At 37.7% G+C, this 16,806-nt stretch overlaps 1 protein-coding gene across 1 annotated transcript; it reads right to left on the reverse strand.

Annotated features, from left to right (window-relative positions):
• Positions 1 to 12,942: 12,942 nt before the first annotated feature.
• LOC104421899 (probable metal-nicotianamine transporter YSL5) lies at positions 12,943 to 16,089 on the reverse strand. Its single transcript, XM_010034060.3, has 6 exons — positions 15,717 to 16,089; positions 14,934 to 15,097; positions 14,667 to 14,764; positions 14,451 to 14,585; positions 14,130 to 14,319; positions 12,943 to 14,049 (listed from the first exon to the last, which is right to left on the reverse strand). The coding sequence occupies exons 1-6, from the start codon at positions 16,087 to 16,089 to the stop codon at positions 12,943 to 12,945; spliced, it is 2,067 nt and encodes a 688-aa protein (XP_010032362.3).
• Between the last annotated feature and the right edge of the window lie 717 nt (positions 16,090 to 16,806).

Here is a 16,806-nt window from a genome sequence, read left to right on the forward strand (position 1 = left end):
TTGAGAGACGCTTCCATCTTATCAGAGAAATTGTTGGGAGAGGTGATATCACCTTGCAGAAAATTGCCTTAGTAGAAAATGTGACAGATCCCTTCACTAAGCCCTTACCTCAGTCTTCTTTTGAAATACATATTGATAAAATGGGCTTGAGGTACCAGACAGGTTGGCTTTAGTGCAAGTGAGAGATGGTTGGATGTATGCCATAAAGCTACTATGTAATAGTTACATATTAGGGATTTCAGTTGTACTATCATCATCATCATTATTATTATTATTATTTAATTAATGGCAATGACGTATTCATTCATTTGTCCAATTATTTTATATTTATGAATGATTCCATAAGATCAGTTACAATTAGACATATTCTTGAGATGTCAACAATATATGTGACGGGTTCATAGTTAGACTGAATCTTTAAATCGTTCTCGGTCGATGGATTATTGAGTTGATATTAATAATCTTGTTGAGACTGGTGTGTTCTTAACTTCGCTATTAAGTATTGGATACTTAAGAGAATGATGAGTCACATGTCATTGGATATTATGATGTCTGAGTTAGAACACATGTGTTTTTTTCTTTTTTTTTTTTGATGACCCAGGAAAGTTCTGTACGCCGACAACGCGGCGGAGTAAACCCTGGGGAGGCACGTGAGTCACCACCACCCCTCGTGTCCCGGGTGTCACCCTTGCAATGCCCAGGAATCGAACTATTTCCCTTACGTTAGAACACATGTGTTTGTATTAGACAAGTTCACTAAATGTGACGCATATGAAATGATTAGTGACATGGAAGCTTTTAGCGTGATTGATGTCTAATTGTTCATGCTTTGGTCTTGTGTAGATAATCCTTAGACCTGAGGCTCAATGTTAACTTGTGTGTCGAACAACTATGGTTCACAGGTGCACGTAATGCCGGGTCGTTGATCCGTCTTTATACCTGATGGTCATAGTTTGTTCATATACAAAGTTGCACGTGTGCAGAATATGGAATCTGTCTCATTGTTAAATGCAAGGTATAATAATGATGTCCTATGCGATCTAATTGTGACACTATATTGAAATCCTCGGCCGGGGTTGTAACCGAGAATAAATTGTTTATGTCTCGAATAAAATGCTTGTCAATTACACTCGTGCATATGATCGAATTGGTGACTTGATAAATATTCCATGGTCTCTATTTGATCAGGACAAAGTAAGATAAAGGGATTGAATTACATTGTAGCCAAAATTGACAGGTTCATTATGTTCTTAAAGCATTCACACTATTTGGGTAGCCATGACATATTGCTAGATGTCAATCATGGCTTGCAAGACCCAAAGATTAGTCGAGACAATTAATTCTTTTGGGAATACTAATGTGTTAGTACAAGTCTTACTACTAGCTTAGTGATAAACTTAGGAATGTCACACAACATAAACAATTAGGATAACGTGAAACAAGAGAGAAATATTGTTGCAAATGCATTTGCAATTATTGCAATTGAATTGAGTTGATTTGAAATTAAAATTATATGAGATTTAATTTAATTTGTATTATAGTCACAAGTCTACTTGCATATGATGCACACACATGCCCAAAGTAGATACATGTTAATGTGTTCCAATTGTATATATAAAAATTATGTTCTTTTTTATTTTTAAAGAGGATTGATTAATTAATTAATTATTTGTTTAATTAATTAATTAATAACTAAATAAAAAAATATGGAGCTTCGTGCATGTGCACGAAAAGCACGGATGGTCAGCAACTGCTGACCATCATGCACGATCGTTCATGCATAAGCGGACGATCAACAATGGTTGCTTATTGGTTTTATTTTTATTTTAAAGATGCAAAAGTGTGGTAATACGAGGGTTACAAAAATAGAGAGAAATGGGTGTGTGTTCTTGTGTTGTCTTTGAGACGCAAGAAAGAAAATGATTTTCTCTCATCTGGGCCGTGACTAAAACATCAAGGATACAACGGATTGTCTCCACGAGATTGCTAGCACGATCATAGTGGTGAATATCCGAAAGTTCTCTCTTCCATCCGATGTCCATTGTTGGTGTGTCTAAACTAGAGATCCAATGTTTGTGGGGCTCGAACTATAGAACATCCAAACCAATTCGTATAAAGCACGCTTCAAGAGGCAATTCGTTTTACTCCATTTTATTTTCAGATTTTTGATTAAAACGCACAAACAATGCCTTCGAAGAATCACATATAAAATATATCATTTTTGTTTCCACTGCGTTCTTTTATTAATTTTACCTATACATGATTCAGGAAACCCCAACAGAAGTAACTTCCTTCTTTCCCTTTTAAAATCGCTTTGTTACTTCTATTCTCAGTTTAGAATTAGCTACAATCTGGGTTCATGAAGTAAAATTTTCCAAAGTTAGGGAGGAAATTTTCACTTGTTCAAGCTCAATCGACTAAGAAAACTTAAGAAGAAGCAAAGGCCACGATTATTGTAAAATGTACTTCTCTGTGTAAACTGCGAGAAACGTGTCTAAGAGTTTGGTGTGTGTGGTTGCATTTGGCTGAATGTGGGCTTGCAAGCACCACATTGAAGTGTAACATCATAGACTTCCGCCGTGCGAGATAATTATGCATTCTTTAAGATTAAGCGACCTCATCGTCGTGGTTAGTAGTGTTAGGCTTCTGGGGGGACCTAGGAATAATTCGGCAAACCAGGCCGTATTTAGTGAATGATCGATTTCACCATGATAAAGAGGGAGAAGAAAAATGAAAGGATACTGTGCTATTTGCAAGTGAACTTTTATGAACAGGTTTAGTTACATTTGGCATTAGAATGTACTTCCTTAAGATAGAGCGACCTCGTCATCACGATTAGTAGTGTTGGGCTTCTAGAGGCGTTGAAATAATCCAACAAAGCAGGGTGTAATTAGTGAGCGATCGATTTCGCCACGAGGAATAGGAAGAAGAAAAATGAAAAGAAAATGTGTTGTTTGCAGGTTAATTTTTATTTGATTGAGGGTAAACAAGTTGCTGAGGGTCATTAAGTTATTCTTAGTTGATGATAGAAAAGCTGGAACACGCCTAGTTACCTTGCAAGATAAATCATATTTTTGTGCATAAAATATGCCCTACAGTTTCTGTTCGGTTTGATGTTGAGTTTATTTGTCGCAGGGCATATGTGTGAAGTACTAGTGGGAATTGCTTCTAAATTTCTGTTTATTAAACGACTTTGTATCCTCATCTGAAAAATGGATCGGGAAAATTATGGTGGTGAGTGTAATTTGAATCAAAATGAGGGCCTAGATTCATGGCAGTTTTAAACTTGATTTGGAGATTGCTAGTGTAATCCGACCATTATTAAGGCCATTTGTTGAAGAGTGGACGTATGTTTGAGTATAACATTAAACCACTATATATTAATGTATGATATGTTTCCTTCACTCTTTTTACATAATGGCGTCACATACGCTGATTTGCTTCTAACATAATCTAGTTTTGCCATATCTTCATACCACTATTCAACTTGTTAGAATGCGTGTTAAAGTGAACTGTGTTAGAGAAATCCCATGTCAAAAAATAGATATGGTGTAGAACAATTAATATATTCAAGTTGACCTATAACTCATTAGCTTAAACTTTTGAGTGAATGTGAATCCAACCAAATATATTAATAAACTCGAACTTGAGCTCCCTCTTGGCGATCTCTTCTCAAGAAGATATCAGGCTTCTACTATGTGCTCTCAACAAATGGTATCAAAGCCGATGGTTTCGATTTCAAGGCAGGTGGGCGTGTGGTGTAGCAATGCAGCCCGTAAGGATGAAGTTAGGCCAAAAGGATACACGAATTAAGGGGGAGCAAACCTAACATTGAACTCACACATAAGGGAGAGATTGTTAGAATGCTCCCTCTTGGCGATCTCCTTGAAAGAAGGTATAGAGCTTCTGCTATGCGCTCCCAGCAATTGGTATCAAAGTCTTCGATTTCAGGACAGGTGAGCGTTGCAGTGTAGCAATGCGGCCTATAAGAATAAAGTTAGGCCAAAAAATACACAAATTAAGGGGGAGCAGACCTGACACTGAGGTCACACATGAGGGATAGATTGTTAAGAATGCACATTGGAGTGAATTGTGTTAAAGAAATCTCATATTAGAGAATTGATGTGGTGTAGAGTAATTAATATATTTAAGTTGATCCATAACTCATTGTCTTAAGTTTTTTAGTAAATGTGAGTCCAACTGAATATATTGACAAACTCGGGCTTGGGTTCTCTCTTGACAATCTCCCTAGCACAAAATATTAGACTCCCGCCACGCGTTCCCAACACAACTCCATTCTCAACAAATACATGCTTAGAATCTATTAGAAGTATGTCATGAAAGCATCTCAATGATGAAATTACCAAATGTCTAAGAGAGAAATCTAAACATACCATTATCAATCAAATACATTTAACATCACAAAGATTTTCGAGTGTATAAATACTAACTTGTAGTGTGCATGAACTTCATTGCATAGCCTTATCTGCTTAGCATAACTAGACCATGGACCATTCATCATCTATCATACCTAAACCCAAAGAAATAATGAAGCAAGCCTTGATGTTGGTCTTCCTCTTGGTGACTGTAAGAGTCCGTTTAGTGATACTTCTATTTCAAAGAACAATTTCTTTTAAAAAATAGTATTTTTATTTATATTTCTATTTCCTAAAACAATTTCTAGATAAAAGAATGTGTTCCGTAGCTACACATAATTTCTATTCTTGGAATAGAGAAAGAATATGAATATGTTTGATACGAATCATAAATTTTTTTATAATGTAATATTTCTTTTAATTTTTTATAATTTTTTAAGAATATTTTTTTTTTTTTCTTTTTTTCCCTTCAAAAGGCGGCCGCTCTTCGGAGTTGACTCCGACGATGGGTGGTGGCCGCAAGCAGTAAGGAAGAAGAAGAAGAAAAAAAAATAGACTTATTTTTAGAAATTGTTTCCGAGAATAAGAAATTATTTTTTTAATTTTATTTCTTGTTTTTGTTCCAAATTTATTTCATGACCACTTTTCTATTTCGAGAAATAGAAAAACTAATTGACGTTATCAACTAGATTTTTTTTTTTTTATACTAGGGAGCACAAGTACAGAAAAAAAGAATAGAACCTTTGCCAAACGGACCATAAATTGCAATACACTATCTCTATCTAGCTCCCCCCCCCACCCCCTCCAAAAAAAAGAAAAAGAAAAAGAAAACACCTTCTTATGCATTTCCGCAATTGATCTCATCCTATTAATAGTTAGGAGGATACTTAAAAATTATCCTTTGATAACCTAACGCAAGGTTAAGGAAGTACAAGGAATACACCTATTTGCTTAATTTTGTAATTGCTGCTTTCCTTCATGTGCATGGCACGTGCTATTTTAAAATAAATTTCCCTAAAAAGAAAGATAAAAATGACGATATCTTAAATTTTGTTTTTGTTCTTTTGTCCCTTTTTCATGTGAGCCATGGATAGTGACCAGAGACAAAGCGGCATGCCAGTGAGATGTCGATTGCGTGCTTCAATGTCCGAGGGGCAAGTTGGCACTTTGCGATCACGCATATTCATGTGGCCGACGCGTATTAACTAGTTCCTCTAATGTTAATGTCGAAATCCCTAATTAGTCAGTGTAAGGAATGGTACTCTTGTTGATGCCTCTCAATAATCGAATCATTAATAAATTTGTCTAATCATATGAGCTCGCGTTGGTCCTTATACTGCATTTGATTTTTCCACTTTCCTATTTAACTTTAATTGGAAGATAATCTATATGACCGAGATTCATTCAAACTCTGTATTTCAATAATACTTAAAGAACAGCATATTAGGAATACTGAATAATGAACTGCTACTTGGTTTGGTTTTGCTGAAAAAGAGGAGCAAGGATGTCCTGATGCTATCATCTTAATACGATCCTACATGATGACCACATCATGCGTAGAGCCAATCATTTAAATTTTTTAAGTGATATTTTGTTCTTATTTTTCAATTTTTGATTCATTTTGATTTAGTATTTTAATTTGTTGTATTAATTTGCTAGTGAAATTAATTTTCCTCAAACAAAGCTCTTAAAAAATCATATACTTTTAAGTGAATATACCACAAGTTTTTCATTGGAATGCTTATGTGATGGCCACTCGACCAGGACCTATTGAAATTTATATACATTGATCTATAACATTTGCACCTCTGGCCAGAATTAATTAGAGATTAATAAGATCATATTCACTTAAAAAGCTGATTAAACTAATATAATTAACTATCTATGAGTAATAATTTTTTGTGTAGAGTATGTTCCTTAGCATTTTCTTTAAATTTAAATGACCAATATAAAAAAAAAAATCCGAAACTTAAAACTCGAATTCCAAATGCTATAAAAGAATTACAAATTATAAAAATAATAAAATGGAGCAAACCCATTCGGTAGGAAAACCCTAAGCAAGAGGAATGACTACCTATGATTAGGTCGTCTACTCTTCATTGTGATAATTAATGTGCTATTCACATTGCTAGCAATCTTATGTTTTATGAGCAAATGAAGCATATAGAGTGGATTGTCATTTCGTTTAGAAAAAAGGTAAATTGTGGTGATTGAGGAGCAGTTAGCAGACATTTTCATCTCTTTGACGTGGACAAATTTAATACATTATTAACAAATTAGGTCTTTTTGCTATGTACACTCTGATTTGTTGGGGGGGGAGCATCGAGTTTATTATTTATTATTTTATAGTGTTAGCGAGTTGAGTCTATTCACATATTTAGCCCATGTAATTGTGCAAAGATTAAACTAAGCCTATAAATACCTGTTTTGATTTCAATAATGGTCAATTCTCTCTTTTACCAACAACGAAGTCTATCTCCAGTCTGACCAAGAGCAGGTCAAAATGTCGGGGTTAGGGGATTGACAAGAATCTACTCTGTTGGCTCGACCCTAAATGATTGGGTTAAGTAGGAATCTCACCCTAATTGAGACGTAAGATCCCAGTAGTTTTGCAAATCGATCATCCGTTGGATCCTCTGATCCAATTTAATTTATCAACACATAAATCAAAGACTCCATTTCTGATGTGCTACGAGCCTGGGGCTTCATTTGCACGCTTCGTCCAACATATCTTCCCATTTTGACTACAAATTGTCTATAAGGAAATCAATAATCATGGATGATAAAAAGGCTAAACTTATTCTAATAGATGAAACTCATTATATTAATCCCATCCTATACTTGTTTGTCAATTAAACAAAATAACGATTCAAATATTGAGATTAGCACAAACCAATATTATAATTCTTTCCCATTCCATCTAAAATTTCAAGTTCATTTTACGGAAAGAAACCATTTTTTTTGTTGAAAAAATATCATCTCAATGATAAAATTCCCAAAAGTGTAAGAGAGACATCTAGACATACTATATCCATCAAATGCATTTAACAGTACAAAAATACTTCAAGTGTATAAATAGTGACAAGTAATGCACATTGCTTCATTGCATAGAGCTCTCTATCTAGCAAAATCAAACTCTCGAGCAGTCATCACTCTATCAAAACCTAAACCCAGAGAAATCATGAAGCAAGCCTCCAAGTTGATGTTGGTCTTCCTCTTGCTGACTCTACTTTGTAACTCTCTCTCTCTCTCTTAATTATGAAACCCTAATGCATGATTTTTTTTAATGTATTTATGCAATTGATCTCAACTTGTTAATTGTTAGAAGGATATTTAATATTTTCATTTCATAAGCTAACACAAGGTTAAGGAAGTACAAGGAATACACATCTATTTGATTAACTTTGTAATTACTTTTCTTAATATACGTGGTGCGTGCTATTTAAAATATATATCTCCCAAAAAGAAAAACAGAACGACAAAAATATCCTTGTTGACACCCGTATTTTTATCAACATTTTAAATATCCACTTATTTTGAAAAAAAAAATATGAAAATAAATCGTGTGGGCCGGGCCACTTAGCAAAGTTTTCAACCTTCTAAGCCCCTCCTTCCATTAGTCCAACCCATCTCTTTTAATTCCTTTGGCCCACCTCTTTATTCTTCTTTTAGCCCATCTCCTCTCGACCTTCATTGGCCCATCACAGAACCAGACAAAAGAAAGCCCAGCCCCAGCTTTTCTTTCTTCCCCCCCAACGCACGCGACCTCTTCCTCGGTGAGCATGCTGTGACAAAACAAAAATGAGGGAGAAAAAAGGGGAAGGTGACGAGCTGCGTCCGCGGGGGCCCGTGACGCAAAGGAAAGACGGCGCGAGTGACGAGAGTGAAATCGGGGAGCCTTCTACAATGCATGAGCTGGCATTGGGGATGGGGACGTGTAACAAAAAGAGCTCGAGCAAGGGGTGGGTGACGGAGCAGTAGTAGAAGTTTGGCGTGAAAGGAGGGAGGTGCTGATCCGAGAGAAAAAGAGGGGCGAGGCCAATGGCCATTGCAGAGGGGGACGCGTATCGTCGCTTTTTGGAGTCCAAGGAAGTTCTTCTTGGGACTGGACTGGACAGATAGTCTCCTGTTGGAGGTTTGTTTGTCAAAACAAGCTAAGTGCGTTTTCCTTACCCCACGTAGAAAAAATGAGAGGAAGTTGGTCAATTTAAAAGTGTGAAGTTTCCTTGTGTACATCAATGAATGATTGAGTGGGGCTAGACTCCACCATATCCGCGTGCAAGTGCGCGATTATTTGGCACACTTAGCACTTAGCACGCCCACAGTTTAATTAGCACTAATCCCTTACTTATTATTTTTTTTGTTATTAATTTTTTAATCAATTCAAAGGTTGCCTTTTGTTTTTGAGAATTTTCGAAAATAAATATAAATTCGAAATTTATTTATTTAAAATAAAAAAATTATTATTCCGAATTTTGTTTGTGTCTTTTCAAGACAACTTTTGGAAAAATTACTTATTCAGTTGTAACTTTTCCTGAAGGATTGCAATTGTTCGGTTTTCGACTTCTTCCAAAGGGATGCAGTTGTTAATCCGAACAATTTTCTAAATGACGCGTTTGTTCAATTTTTTGGAAATTTTTTACGAAGAGTTGCATGTAAGACTATTTTATATAAATACTTGTCGTTTTCAGAAGAAACAATGTGATCATTTTCCGAATCTTCATTTAGAAAAACTGCAGCCAATTTTTCGATTGTTTCATAGAGAAGTCTTGGAGAAATATTAGAATTGCTATCTAGTATTCTCAATTGAGACTTTTTTGTATCCTAGAGAATTTTCACCGATGACCATTAGCAATTTTGTGAGGCAAATAAATCCTTAAAGAAAGTGATATCACGTCTCAAAATCTGATTTGAGTACTCTGAATATCTGTCTTCATTGTTCTACCCAATTTGAAGTTATATTTTAACAACACTCCATGCACGTTCAAGGTGCATTGGCTGGTATTTTACTAATTAATAAACTAAAGTCTTGAAACTAAGTAATAATTAATTGAATATTTGCAACATAGCCAGCTTTTTTTTTTTTTTTTTTTTTATCATGCCCATTGATCAAATTGTATTTAATAGCAACATTTGATTTAATATATTCTGTACCATATTTGTGCTATGTTTCCAAAATAAATTAATTAAATTATCTCCTAGAGATGTTTTCGGATCGGTAAAAATATAAAGACGTCTTTTAGTTCTACGTTATATCCAATCATGGATTTAAATTGATAACACTGTTAATTTGAGTTGTTAGGAAATTGTCCGTTTGTTCTTCAATCTTGATAATAATTTAGGTTGTTAGGAAATTGTCCCTTTGTTCTTTAATCTATTTTAAGTGATGTGGATAGAAGGCCGAATCTGGTTGTATTATTCTTGGCACTCAAACTTATGTTTGCCAATGAAACGCAAAAAAATTTGAGGACTTAGTTCACGAGCGATATTTATAAATTTCTTCATAGTTAAAAAATAAAATTAGTTTAGTCTCGATTTTTCTCTTTGCTCTTTTTTTTTTTTTTTTTTTTTTATCCTTATCCAAATCTAGTTTAGTCTCGATTTCCGCATGGAGATGGGAACTAACCAACGAATGAAAATTCCTCTTGCTGAATATGGATTTGAAAAATAAATTGCTTTCTTTGAACAGGTCCGCGAAAGGACGGAAAAGGAAATTTCAAAATAAATCGAGAAAGGAAAATAATAACTCGTACATGATTAATTTGCCTGAAAAGATGTGTTATCAAGACGAATTTAATCAGTTAACATTAAAAAAAAAAAGGGTTAATATCTTGAAAAACCCCAAACCGGTATACTTGTGACAAATTTATCTTAAATTATTTTTTTGACCATCAAAAACCTTAAACTGGTATATCTTTGACAAATTTACCCCAAACTGGTACACTTGTGACAAATTTACCCTCTGTTAGTTTTTATTAAATTTTATTCTCAAATTATTAAGTTAAATGACACGTGACAGTTGACCAGTATACCAATTTAGGACTTTATGCTCCGTTTGTCACATTTTACAATTTTTGTGATTTTTTTTGTGGTATTAATCCAATTTAGCAAATGGTATATTTGTCACAAATTTACCATTTTTGGGTTTTTTGCAGTCGAATAAATTAGTTTGGGGTAAATTTGTCATAAATGTACCAGTTTAAGGTTTTCAGTCGAGGTAAATTTGTCACAAGTATACCATTTTGGGGTTTTTCATGGTCAAAAAAATAATTTGGGGTAAATTTGTCACAAGTGTACCAGTTTGGGGTTTTTCAGGGTATTAACCAAAAAAAAAATGACGTATTTTAGTTTAAAAGAGAGAGAGAGAGAGAGAGAGAGAGAGAGAGAGAGAGAGAGAGAGAGAGAGAAGAATATGGATATAGTGAAGATCAAGCAAATCCTCAAGCCAAGCAATAGTAGAATATATCTATAAAGAAGATCAAAAGCAGTTTTCGACCATGGTATCATGGATGATTGAGTAGCAGCCCATCTAGAGTAGATTATATGTAAATCGACGACCCTAAACAAACATTTGGCCAAGCAAAGATCATGAAAATTTACAAGTTCATTTCACAAGATTAAATGCAATAATATATATATTGAAGATAAATAGATATGCAAGTGCTATTCTCTACTTAATCATGTGATTTGGCAACATCATTACTTTGTGAATAAAAACCCTGAAACCAAATTTAAGCAGGTGATCCTGTACAGATTTTTTGGGCCGATTTAACCCTATTCAACCACATACTTCTAGTAAAAATATGATGACTCGAAAGAAACAACAATAACGCTTATAAATACCATTTGTACTGAGCTAACCAAAGAAGCAAGAGAGACCGCAAAGCAATTTAGCACGAAGTAATTCACGAAGCTTGGGACTGCATGAGCTCAACATTTATGGCTCTCTCGCCCGTGGCATGATTTCATCCTAATTCGAGATAAGAAAAAGTTGAGTAAATTTAATCAAATTTTTCGTATTCTTAGGCCAAGAAGAATTTGATTGAAGGAACTTTCCTCTCTCACCAACCATGTTCAAATTGTTTTGGGCAGTGATCTCCTAAATAGGCCAAAGATAAAGATTCAGATGGGTGAGTCTCTATGAGTTTCTGATCTTGGATATAAAAGTATGGTAACGACATTTATAATTTCATGAACTTTGACTAAATATTTAATATAGTCTTTAAATTTTAAATTTGTACAATATAATGTCTGAATTTTTAATTTGTTTAATGTTATTTTTGAATTTTTGATATATGGTCAACTTAATTTCTAAATTATATGAAAATGTCTAATTTTTTTTTTTTTTTTTTCATTCTTATGATGATGATGATGATGATTATTATTATAGGGAAAACAGTAGGCTTGTTGGAAGGAGTGGCAGATGAGGATTGGGGGAAGTGGGGCCCGGGTATGAGCTGGCCAACGCCATGCAATTTTGTGCAAAATGTACCGGAGCTACGTGAATGGGAGTGCGCACGTGCGCATCCACGGGGGCATGTGCGCCGGCCCCGCCCCCCACGCGACGCTTCCCCATCTGAATCTGAAGCGGCGGACGGTCAAAGCAACCCTCTCTCTTTCCACGTGTAAGCCTTGGAAAAAAAAAAAAAAAAGAGGAAGGGCTTTTGCTTATTATTTCAGATACGAGGAGGCTGTTGTTGGTCAGGAATGAAACCCAAGAGAGCCGGTGCAGGCGGACCCTTTGGCCTGGGGGAACCCCCCACCACAGAAGATGGATTGAATGCATTAATCTCTTCTTAAACAAACACATTAACCTTAATAATCGCGATAAACACGTACTTCCAGCGGCAACCAAAAAAAAAAAAAAAAAAACCTGAAGGGGGATTGCCTCAGCCCGATTGGTGAGGGGCACCATCAGACATGATGCGCACGAGATGTCTTGTGCATAGAAGCTAAAGAGTCAACTCGGCACGTGATGGCTTCATAGCGGTGCGTGTATGTTTGATGAATCTTTGGTGCTTCTTGTGGAAATTGTAGGGGTGCATCCTATTTGCTGTCCAGGGACCTTGATGGGGCCCACCCATTCCCGATCGGGCCCGCTTGGCCTGAAGAGCGAAATGGGCGAGGTTGGATGGGGGGATTTTAAGATGTGGAACATGTCTAAGATGTTGGTTGCCTAGCTTCCTTTAGTTAGTGCCTTTCACGAAAATTTTCGAATTTTGGGTTGTACCGGCCAGTTCAACTTGGTATTCATCAAGCCACCGATCCGGTTCACACCCTTTTGCTTTAGATAAGTTAATTAAAATTGACTGAAATTGGCCTTACTGGTCAAACTGTTTTGGTATGCATTGGATTGGACCGGTCTATTTTGAATAATTGTTGAACTTCACAAAGTAAGTAGTGTTGTAGAGGGTATGATTCAAACCTCTAATTTCTTGAACACCATTCATTCACTTTATAGAACTTTTGCCCTATAACAAAAAGGTAGAGCAGATCATGATGTACATCTAGAGACTTGCGAAGTGCTCAAGATTTCATTACATCTTTGTGCATCTAAACTGCCCGACTAAGATCCCAAGAAGGCATCGAGTCTCTTGTTCGTGGCTCGCGATAGGAACTTCATGCAAATCGGTGGATTAACTCCTGCCAAAGTGAGTATTGAGCTAGGCAATGTCCATAAGCCATCCCCACATATCAGACCTGAAGCTACCGCTGGCCCAAATGTGTCGGCCTTGGCTTTGTCAGTTTTCTCCCAGATGAATAGGATTAAGCTACCGACGCACATATCAATGGCAAAGGATGGCCCTATGTAGAAGGGTATTGCCATAGCCATGGGCAGCGGGATGAAACGGGCCCACTTCTTACCCACTAAGTCCCTGAACCCATTTATGATCATGGCAGCCACAAGAAAACCGCAGCAGAGCGTGAGGCAGTGTTTGGGCAAGGAAGTGAAGCCTTCCACCCCAAGTTCAGCCATGCTACGATAAACAATTCCGTAGGGAACAACATATTCCTTTCCTGGGAGTTCAAGATCCTTAAAGGCCTTGTAGAAAAGCCAAAAGACGCAAGGAGAGATAACGCAGCCCATGGCAGTACCAATCACCTGACTCACAAACACGGACCGTGGTGAAGCCAAGGTCAGATAGCCTGTCTTGAAGTCCTGAGTCAGGTCTGAAGCTGTAGACACAAGATTCGTTATGACTCCACAGGCAGCTAAATTGGCGAGAATTCCACCATGTGAGGCATTGGCCCATGCCCCAATCACGAAGATGGCGAGCTTCCCATAGGCCGAGGCAAGAGACCAGTCGGTGAGCCCACAGCCATAGGCATTGCAAAAACCCAAGGTTGAAGCGAAGAGATAAATGACTAAAATGTGATACCTTTTCAGTTGGGGGAACATGTACGGAAGAGTAGCTATGGATATGGTTGCTATTGTGACATACCCTACAACTGCAAACCATGTTGGGATTTGATCTTTTAGGAAAAGCTGTGTCCGTCGTTGGTCATCATAAGACACTTGATGGTTATCGGGAGAGGAACCATTCGCAATGGGGAGGACATGGCTCATTTCTCCGTCTCGGAGCTGATGGTACAAGCCAGAGAGCGTTCGGCCAAGCGCCTTGAAGAAGTTGTAAATCCCATCACCCAATATCATGGCAATGGCGATGAAAACCTGACAAATTGGTATTGTGAGGTTAAAGGATAAACAAGAGACAAACAAACTTGTGCATTTGCATGTATATCTTTACTTGCCTTATAACCTTGAAGTCCACGCATGCTGGTGTTGCTTACATCTGCAGGATACCATTGTCCCTTTCTGGTTTCTATTAGAGGCCACATTAAACCCCAGGATAGAATTCCTCCTAGTAGCACTGAGATATTTGTGATGTATGGGCAAATCATTCCGACTCCAACATGTGTTGCGGAGAAGTCAAAGTAAAACCTTCACGTTATCCATGTAAGAGAGTTAGCTAATAGTTTTGCATACTAGAGTGCATGACATCAAAGTAAAGGCCAGCTTACAACACAAAGTAGCTGTAGACTGTAAAGTGGAAGTTTGTTAAGCTTAAACACCTGTATTGCAAAGCCTTAAGCCCCAAAGTAGGGAAGCGTGCAAAACCACAATCATCTTCAGCTCTATAGAACCATTGGAAAAAGCCCCACAAGAAGCTGAAGGAGAAGAACTTTCCCAATGCCTTCACTTGTTTCCTTCAGGAGAAAAATTAAAGCCAATGAGAACCAACATATTGACAAGCAAATGAGAAGGCTTTCCAGCTTATAGTGTCTTACTTAGCTAGCTTGGCCCCTTCAGGTGTGTGGAAACTATTTATAAGATGAGCAGTTGCCGTACCGCTAGGATACATCAATTTGAAGTCAATAATCATAATCTGAAACCAAGAAGGGCATGAGTGAATTACTCTAAAAGGTACATGCAAGCCCCGCACGTTTGATTTCTCATGGCGAAAGAGAATCTTTTCAAGTGAAGTGTATTATGGAGATTAATTGGCAATCACTATAATTGCCACAGAAAAAAAAAATGCAACATGCAAATAGTACCTTTCGGAGAGGCACCACAGCAAAGAGGCCAAGGAAACTGACAACAAATAGATAACCGATCATCCACGGCAGTGATGGATTTTTGTAAACATAAGCACTCTGCGGATCCGTTGATTGATTAGCAACTCGCTCACTCATTGCAAAGAGATAACTCCCGAAACCTCCTGCTCATACAAAATCACAGAGCACCACATTTTTCAGTAAATAGCTCTAGCTATTCATCCAAAAATGATGCGCAATTTTACATCTCTTATAATTACTTTCTTCCAAGAAAAGTTTAATTAAATTCATAGAGATTATTATTGGATAGAAAGTCACTGCTATTTCTAACACGCAACAAAGGGAGGTCAATGACTAAAGGCAGACCACTTCAGTTGAATAAATATTCCATATGAAACAGAAGCAAGAGCTTTTCTATCTTTATTGTTGAGAGAAGCAGATGTTTAATTAGTACTTTCCAGTCAAAATATTTTTCTTTCTTTTCCAGCTGAAATACCTTTCAAGCAAGTAACTGAAACGACAGTAAACACATGACAATAAACTGGGAAAACGAATTGAATTGAACAAGCAGTGGTCTGGCCCAAAAGAAAAAGAAGCAAAGCTGCTAAAAAGAGCACTTCACAGTTCGCGCTCTGATCATCGTCGTAAGGGTGAGAAATCATGTACACTTAGTTTCAATTATAAATGACAGAGAGCATGTCCGCAGCAAAGCTGCTAAAAAGAGCACTTCACAGTTCGCGCTCTCTCAAATTGCAGCCAAGAGGGAAAGACGAGCCAACGTACCGCTGAAAGTGATGCCGGAGGACGCCACCACGCAGGTCTGAATCACCGTGTTCTCCTGCCGCGTGAAGGGGACCCGGAGCAGCCCGAACTTTTCCAGGACCTTGGTCCATGTCTTGACGAAGAAGAACCCGAGGAGCCCCGCTGAGACGTTCAGCGACGGGTTGATGCCCGTCGTGAGGTTCAGCTTCATGAAGGCCAACATGACGCTCAGTGCGAAGCTCACTGCGAACGCCCTGAACGTCAGCTGCCTCCTCCACGACGGCACCCCCTGGCCCTCGAAGATCCTCTCCACCGACGGACCATTGCTCTCGTCCTCCCCGCTCCGGCTCTGGCTCCCACCCTTCTTCTCCGTCTCCTCGGATTCCGGATTCATCCGATTCTCATCCTCCGACAGCGAGCGGTCGCTTCTCCATCTGCCATCTCCGATTCTACGACGATGATCAGAGCGTTGGATCAATGCGAAACAAACACGGCGCCGAGGGCCGTTCCGAAAGCTCGCCTCCGCTTCACTTCGACCATTTCTACGAATCGATGATCCTCATCGTCAATGCGAAATGACAAAAAAGGACGGATTTTAACGGCGTTTCTTGCTGGTGCGACTGGATGATGAGTACAATTTTGGGAGTTTCGACCCGCCCATTCCTGTAGGCCGATCGCAACAGTCACTTTCTCCCGCGCGGGTAAAATGTCTAGAAACGGTCCATTGAGAGTTTAGATTAAAATTAGTCGATGCTAAAAATTGAATATTTTAATGTCGAAAAGAAAAAAGAAAGAAAAAAGGGTTGCGAGCATTTGATCGAAATGGGAGCATCCTTTTTGGTCGATCGAATTCATCAATTTGGTCGGCTCAAGATCATCAAATCCACGGGTACCCGCGTTTATAGTAATCTAATGAGAATCTGGGGAATGAATCGGGTGGGTCAAAATATCTGCATTTTGGCCTTTCGTTTTGTTCGTTTCGGGATAGAGTTTGGAATAATCAATTGTCTAGAATGAGGCTAGATCGAAGTCACAACATGCCAAAGATGACTCAATCAACCTGCGGCCAAAAGAATAAAAAAAGAAAAGAAAAGAAAAGAAGATACACCAA

Source organism: Eucalyptus grandis, chromosome 2, assembly GCF_016545825.1.
Source record: "Eucalyptus grandis isolate ANBG69807.140 chromosome 2, ASM1654582v1, whole genome shotgun sequence".
NCBI lineage: Eukaryota > Viridiplantae > Streptophyta > Magnoliopsida > Myrtales > Myrtaceae > Eucalyptus > Eucalyptus grandis.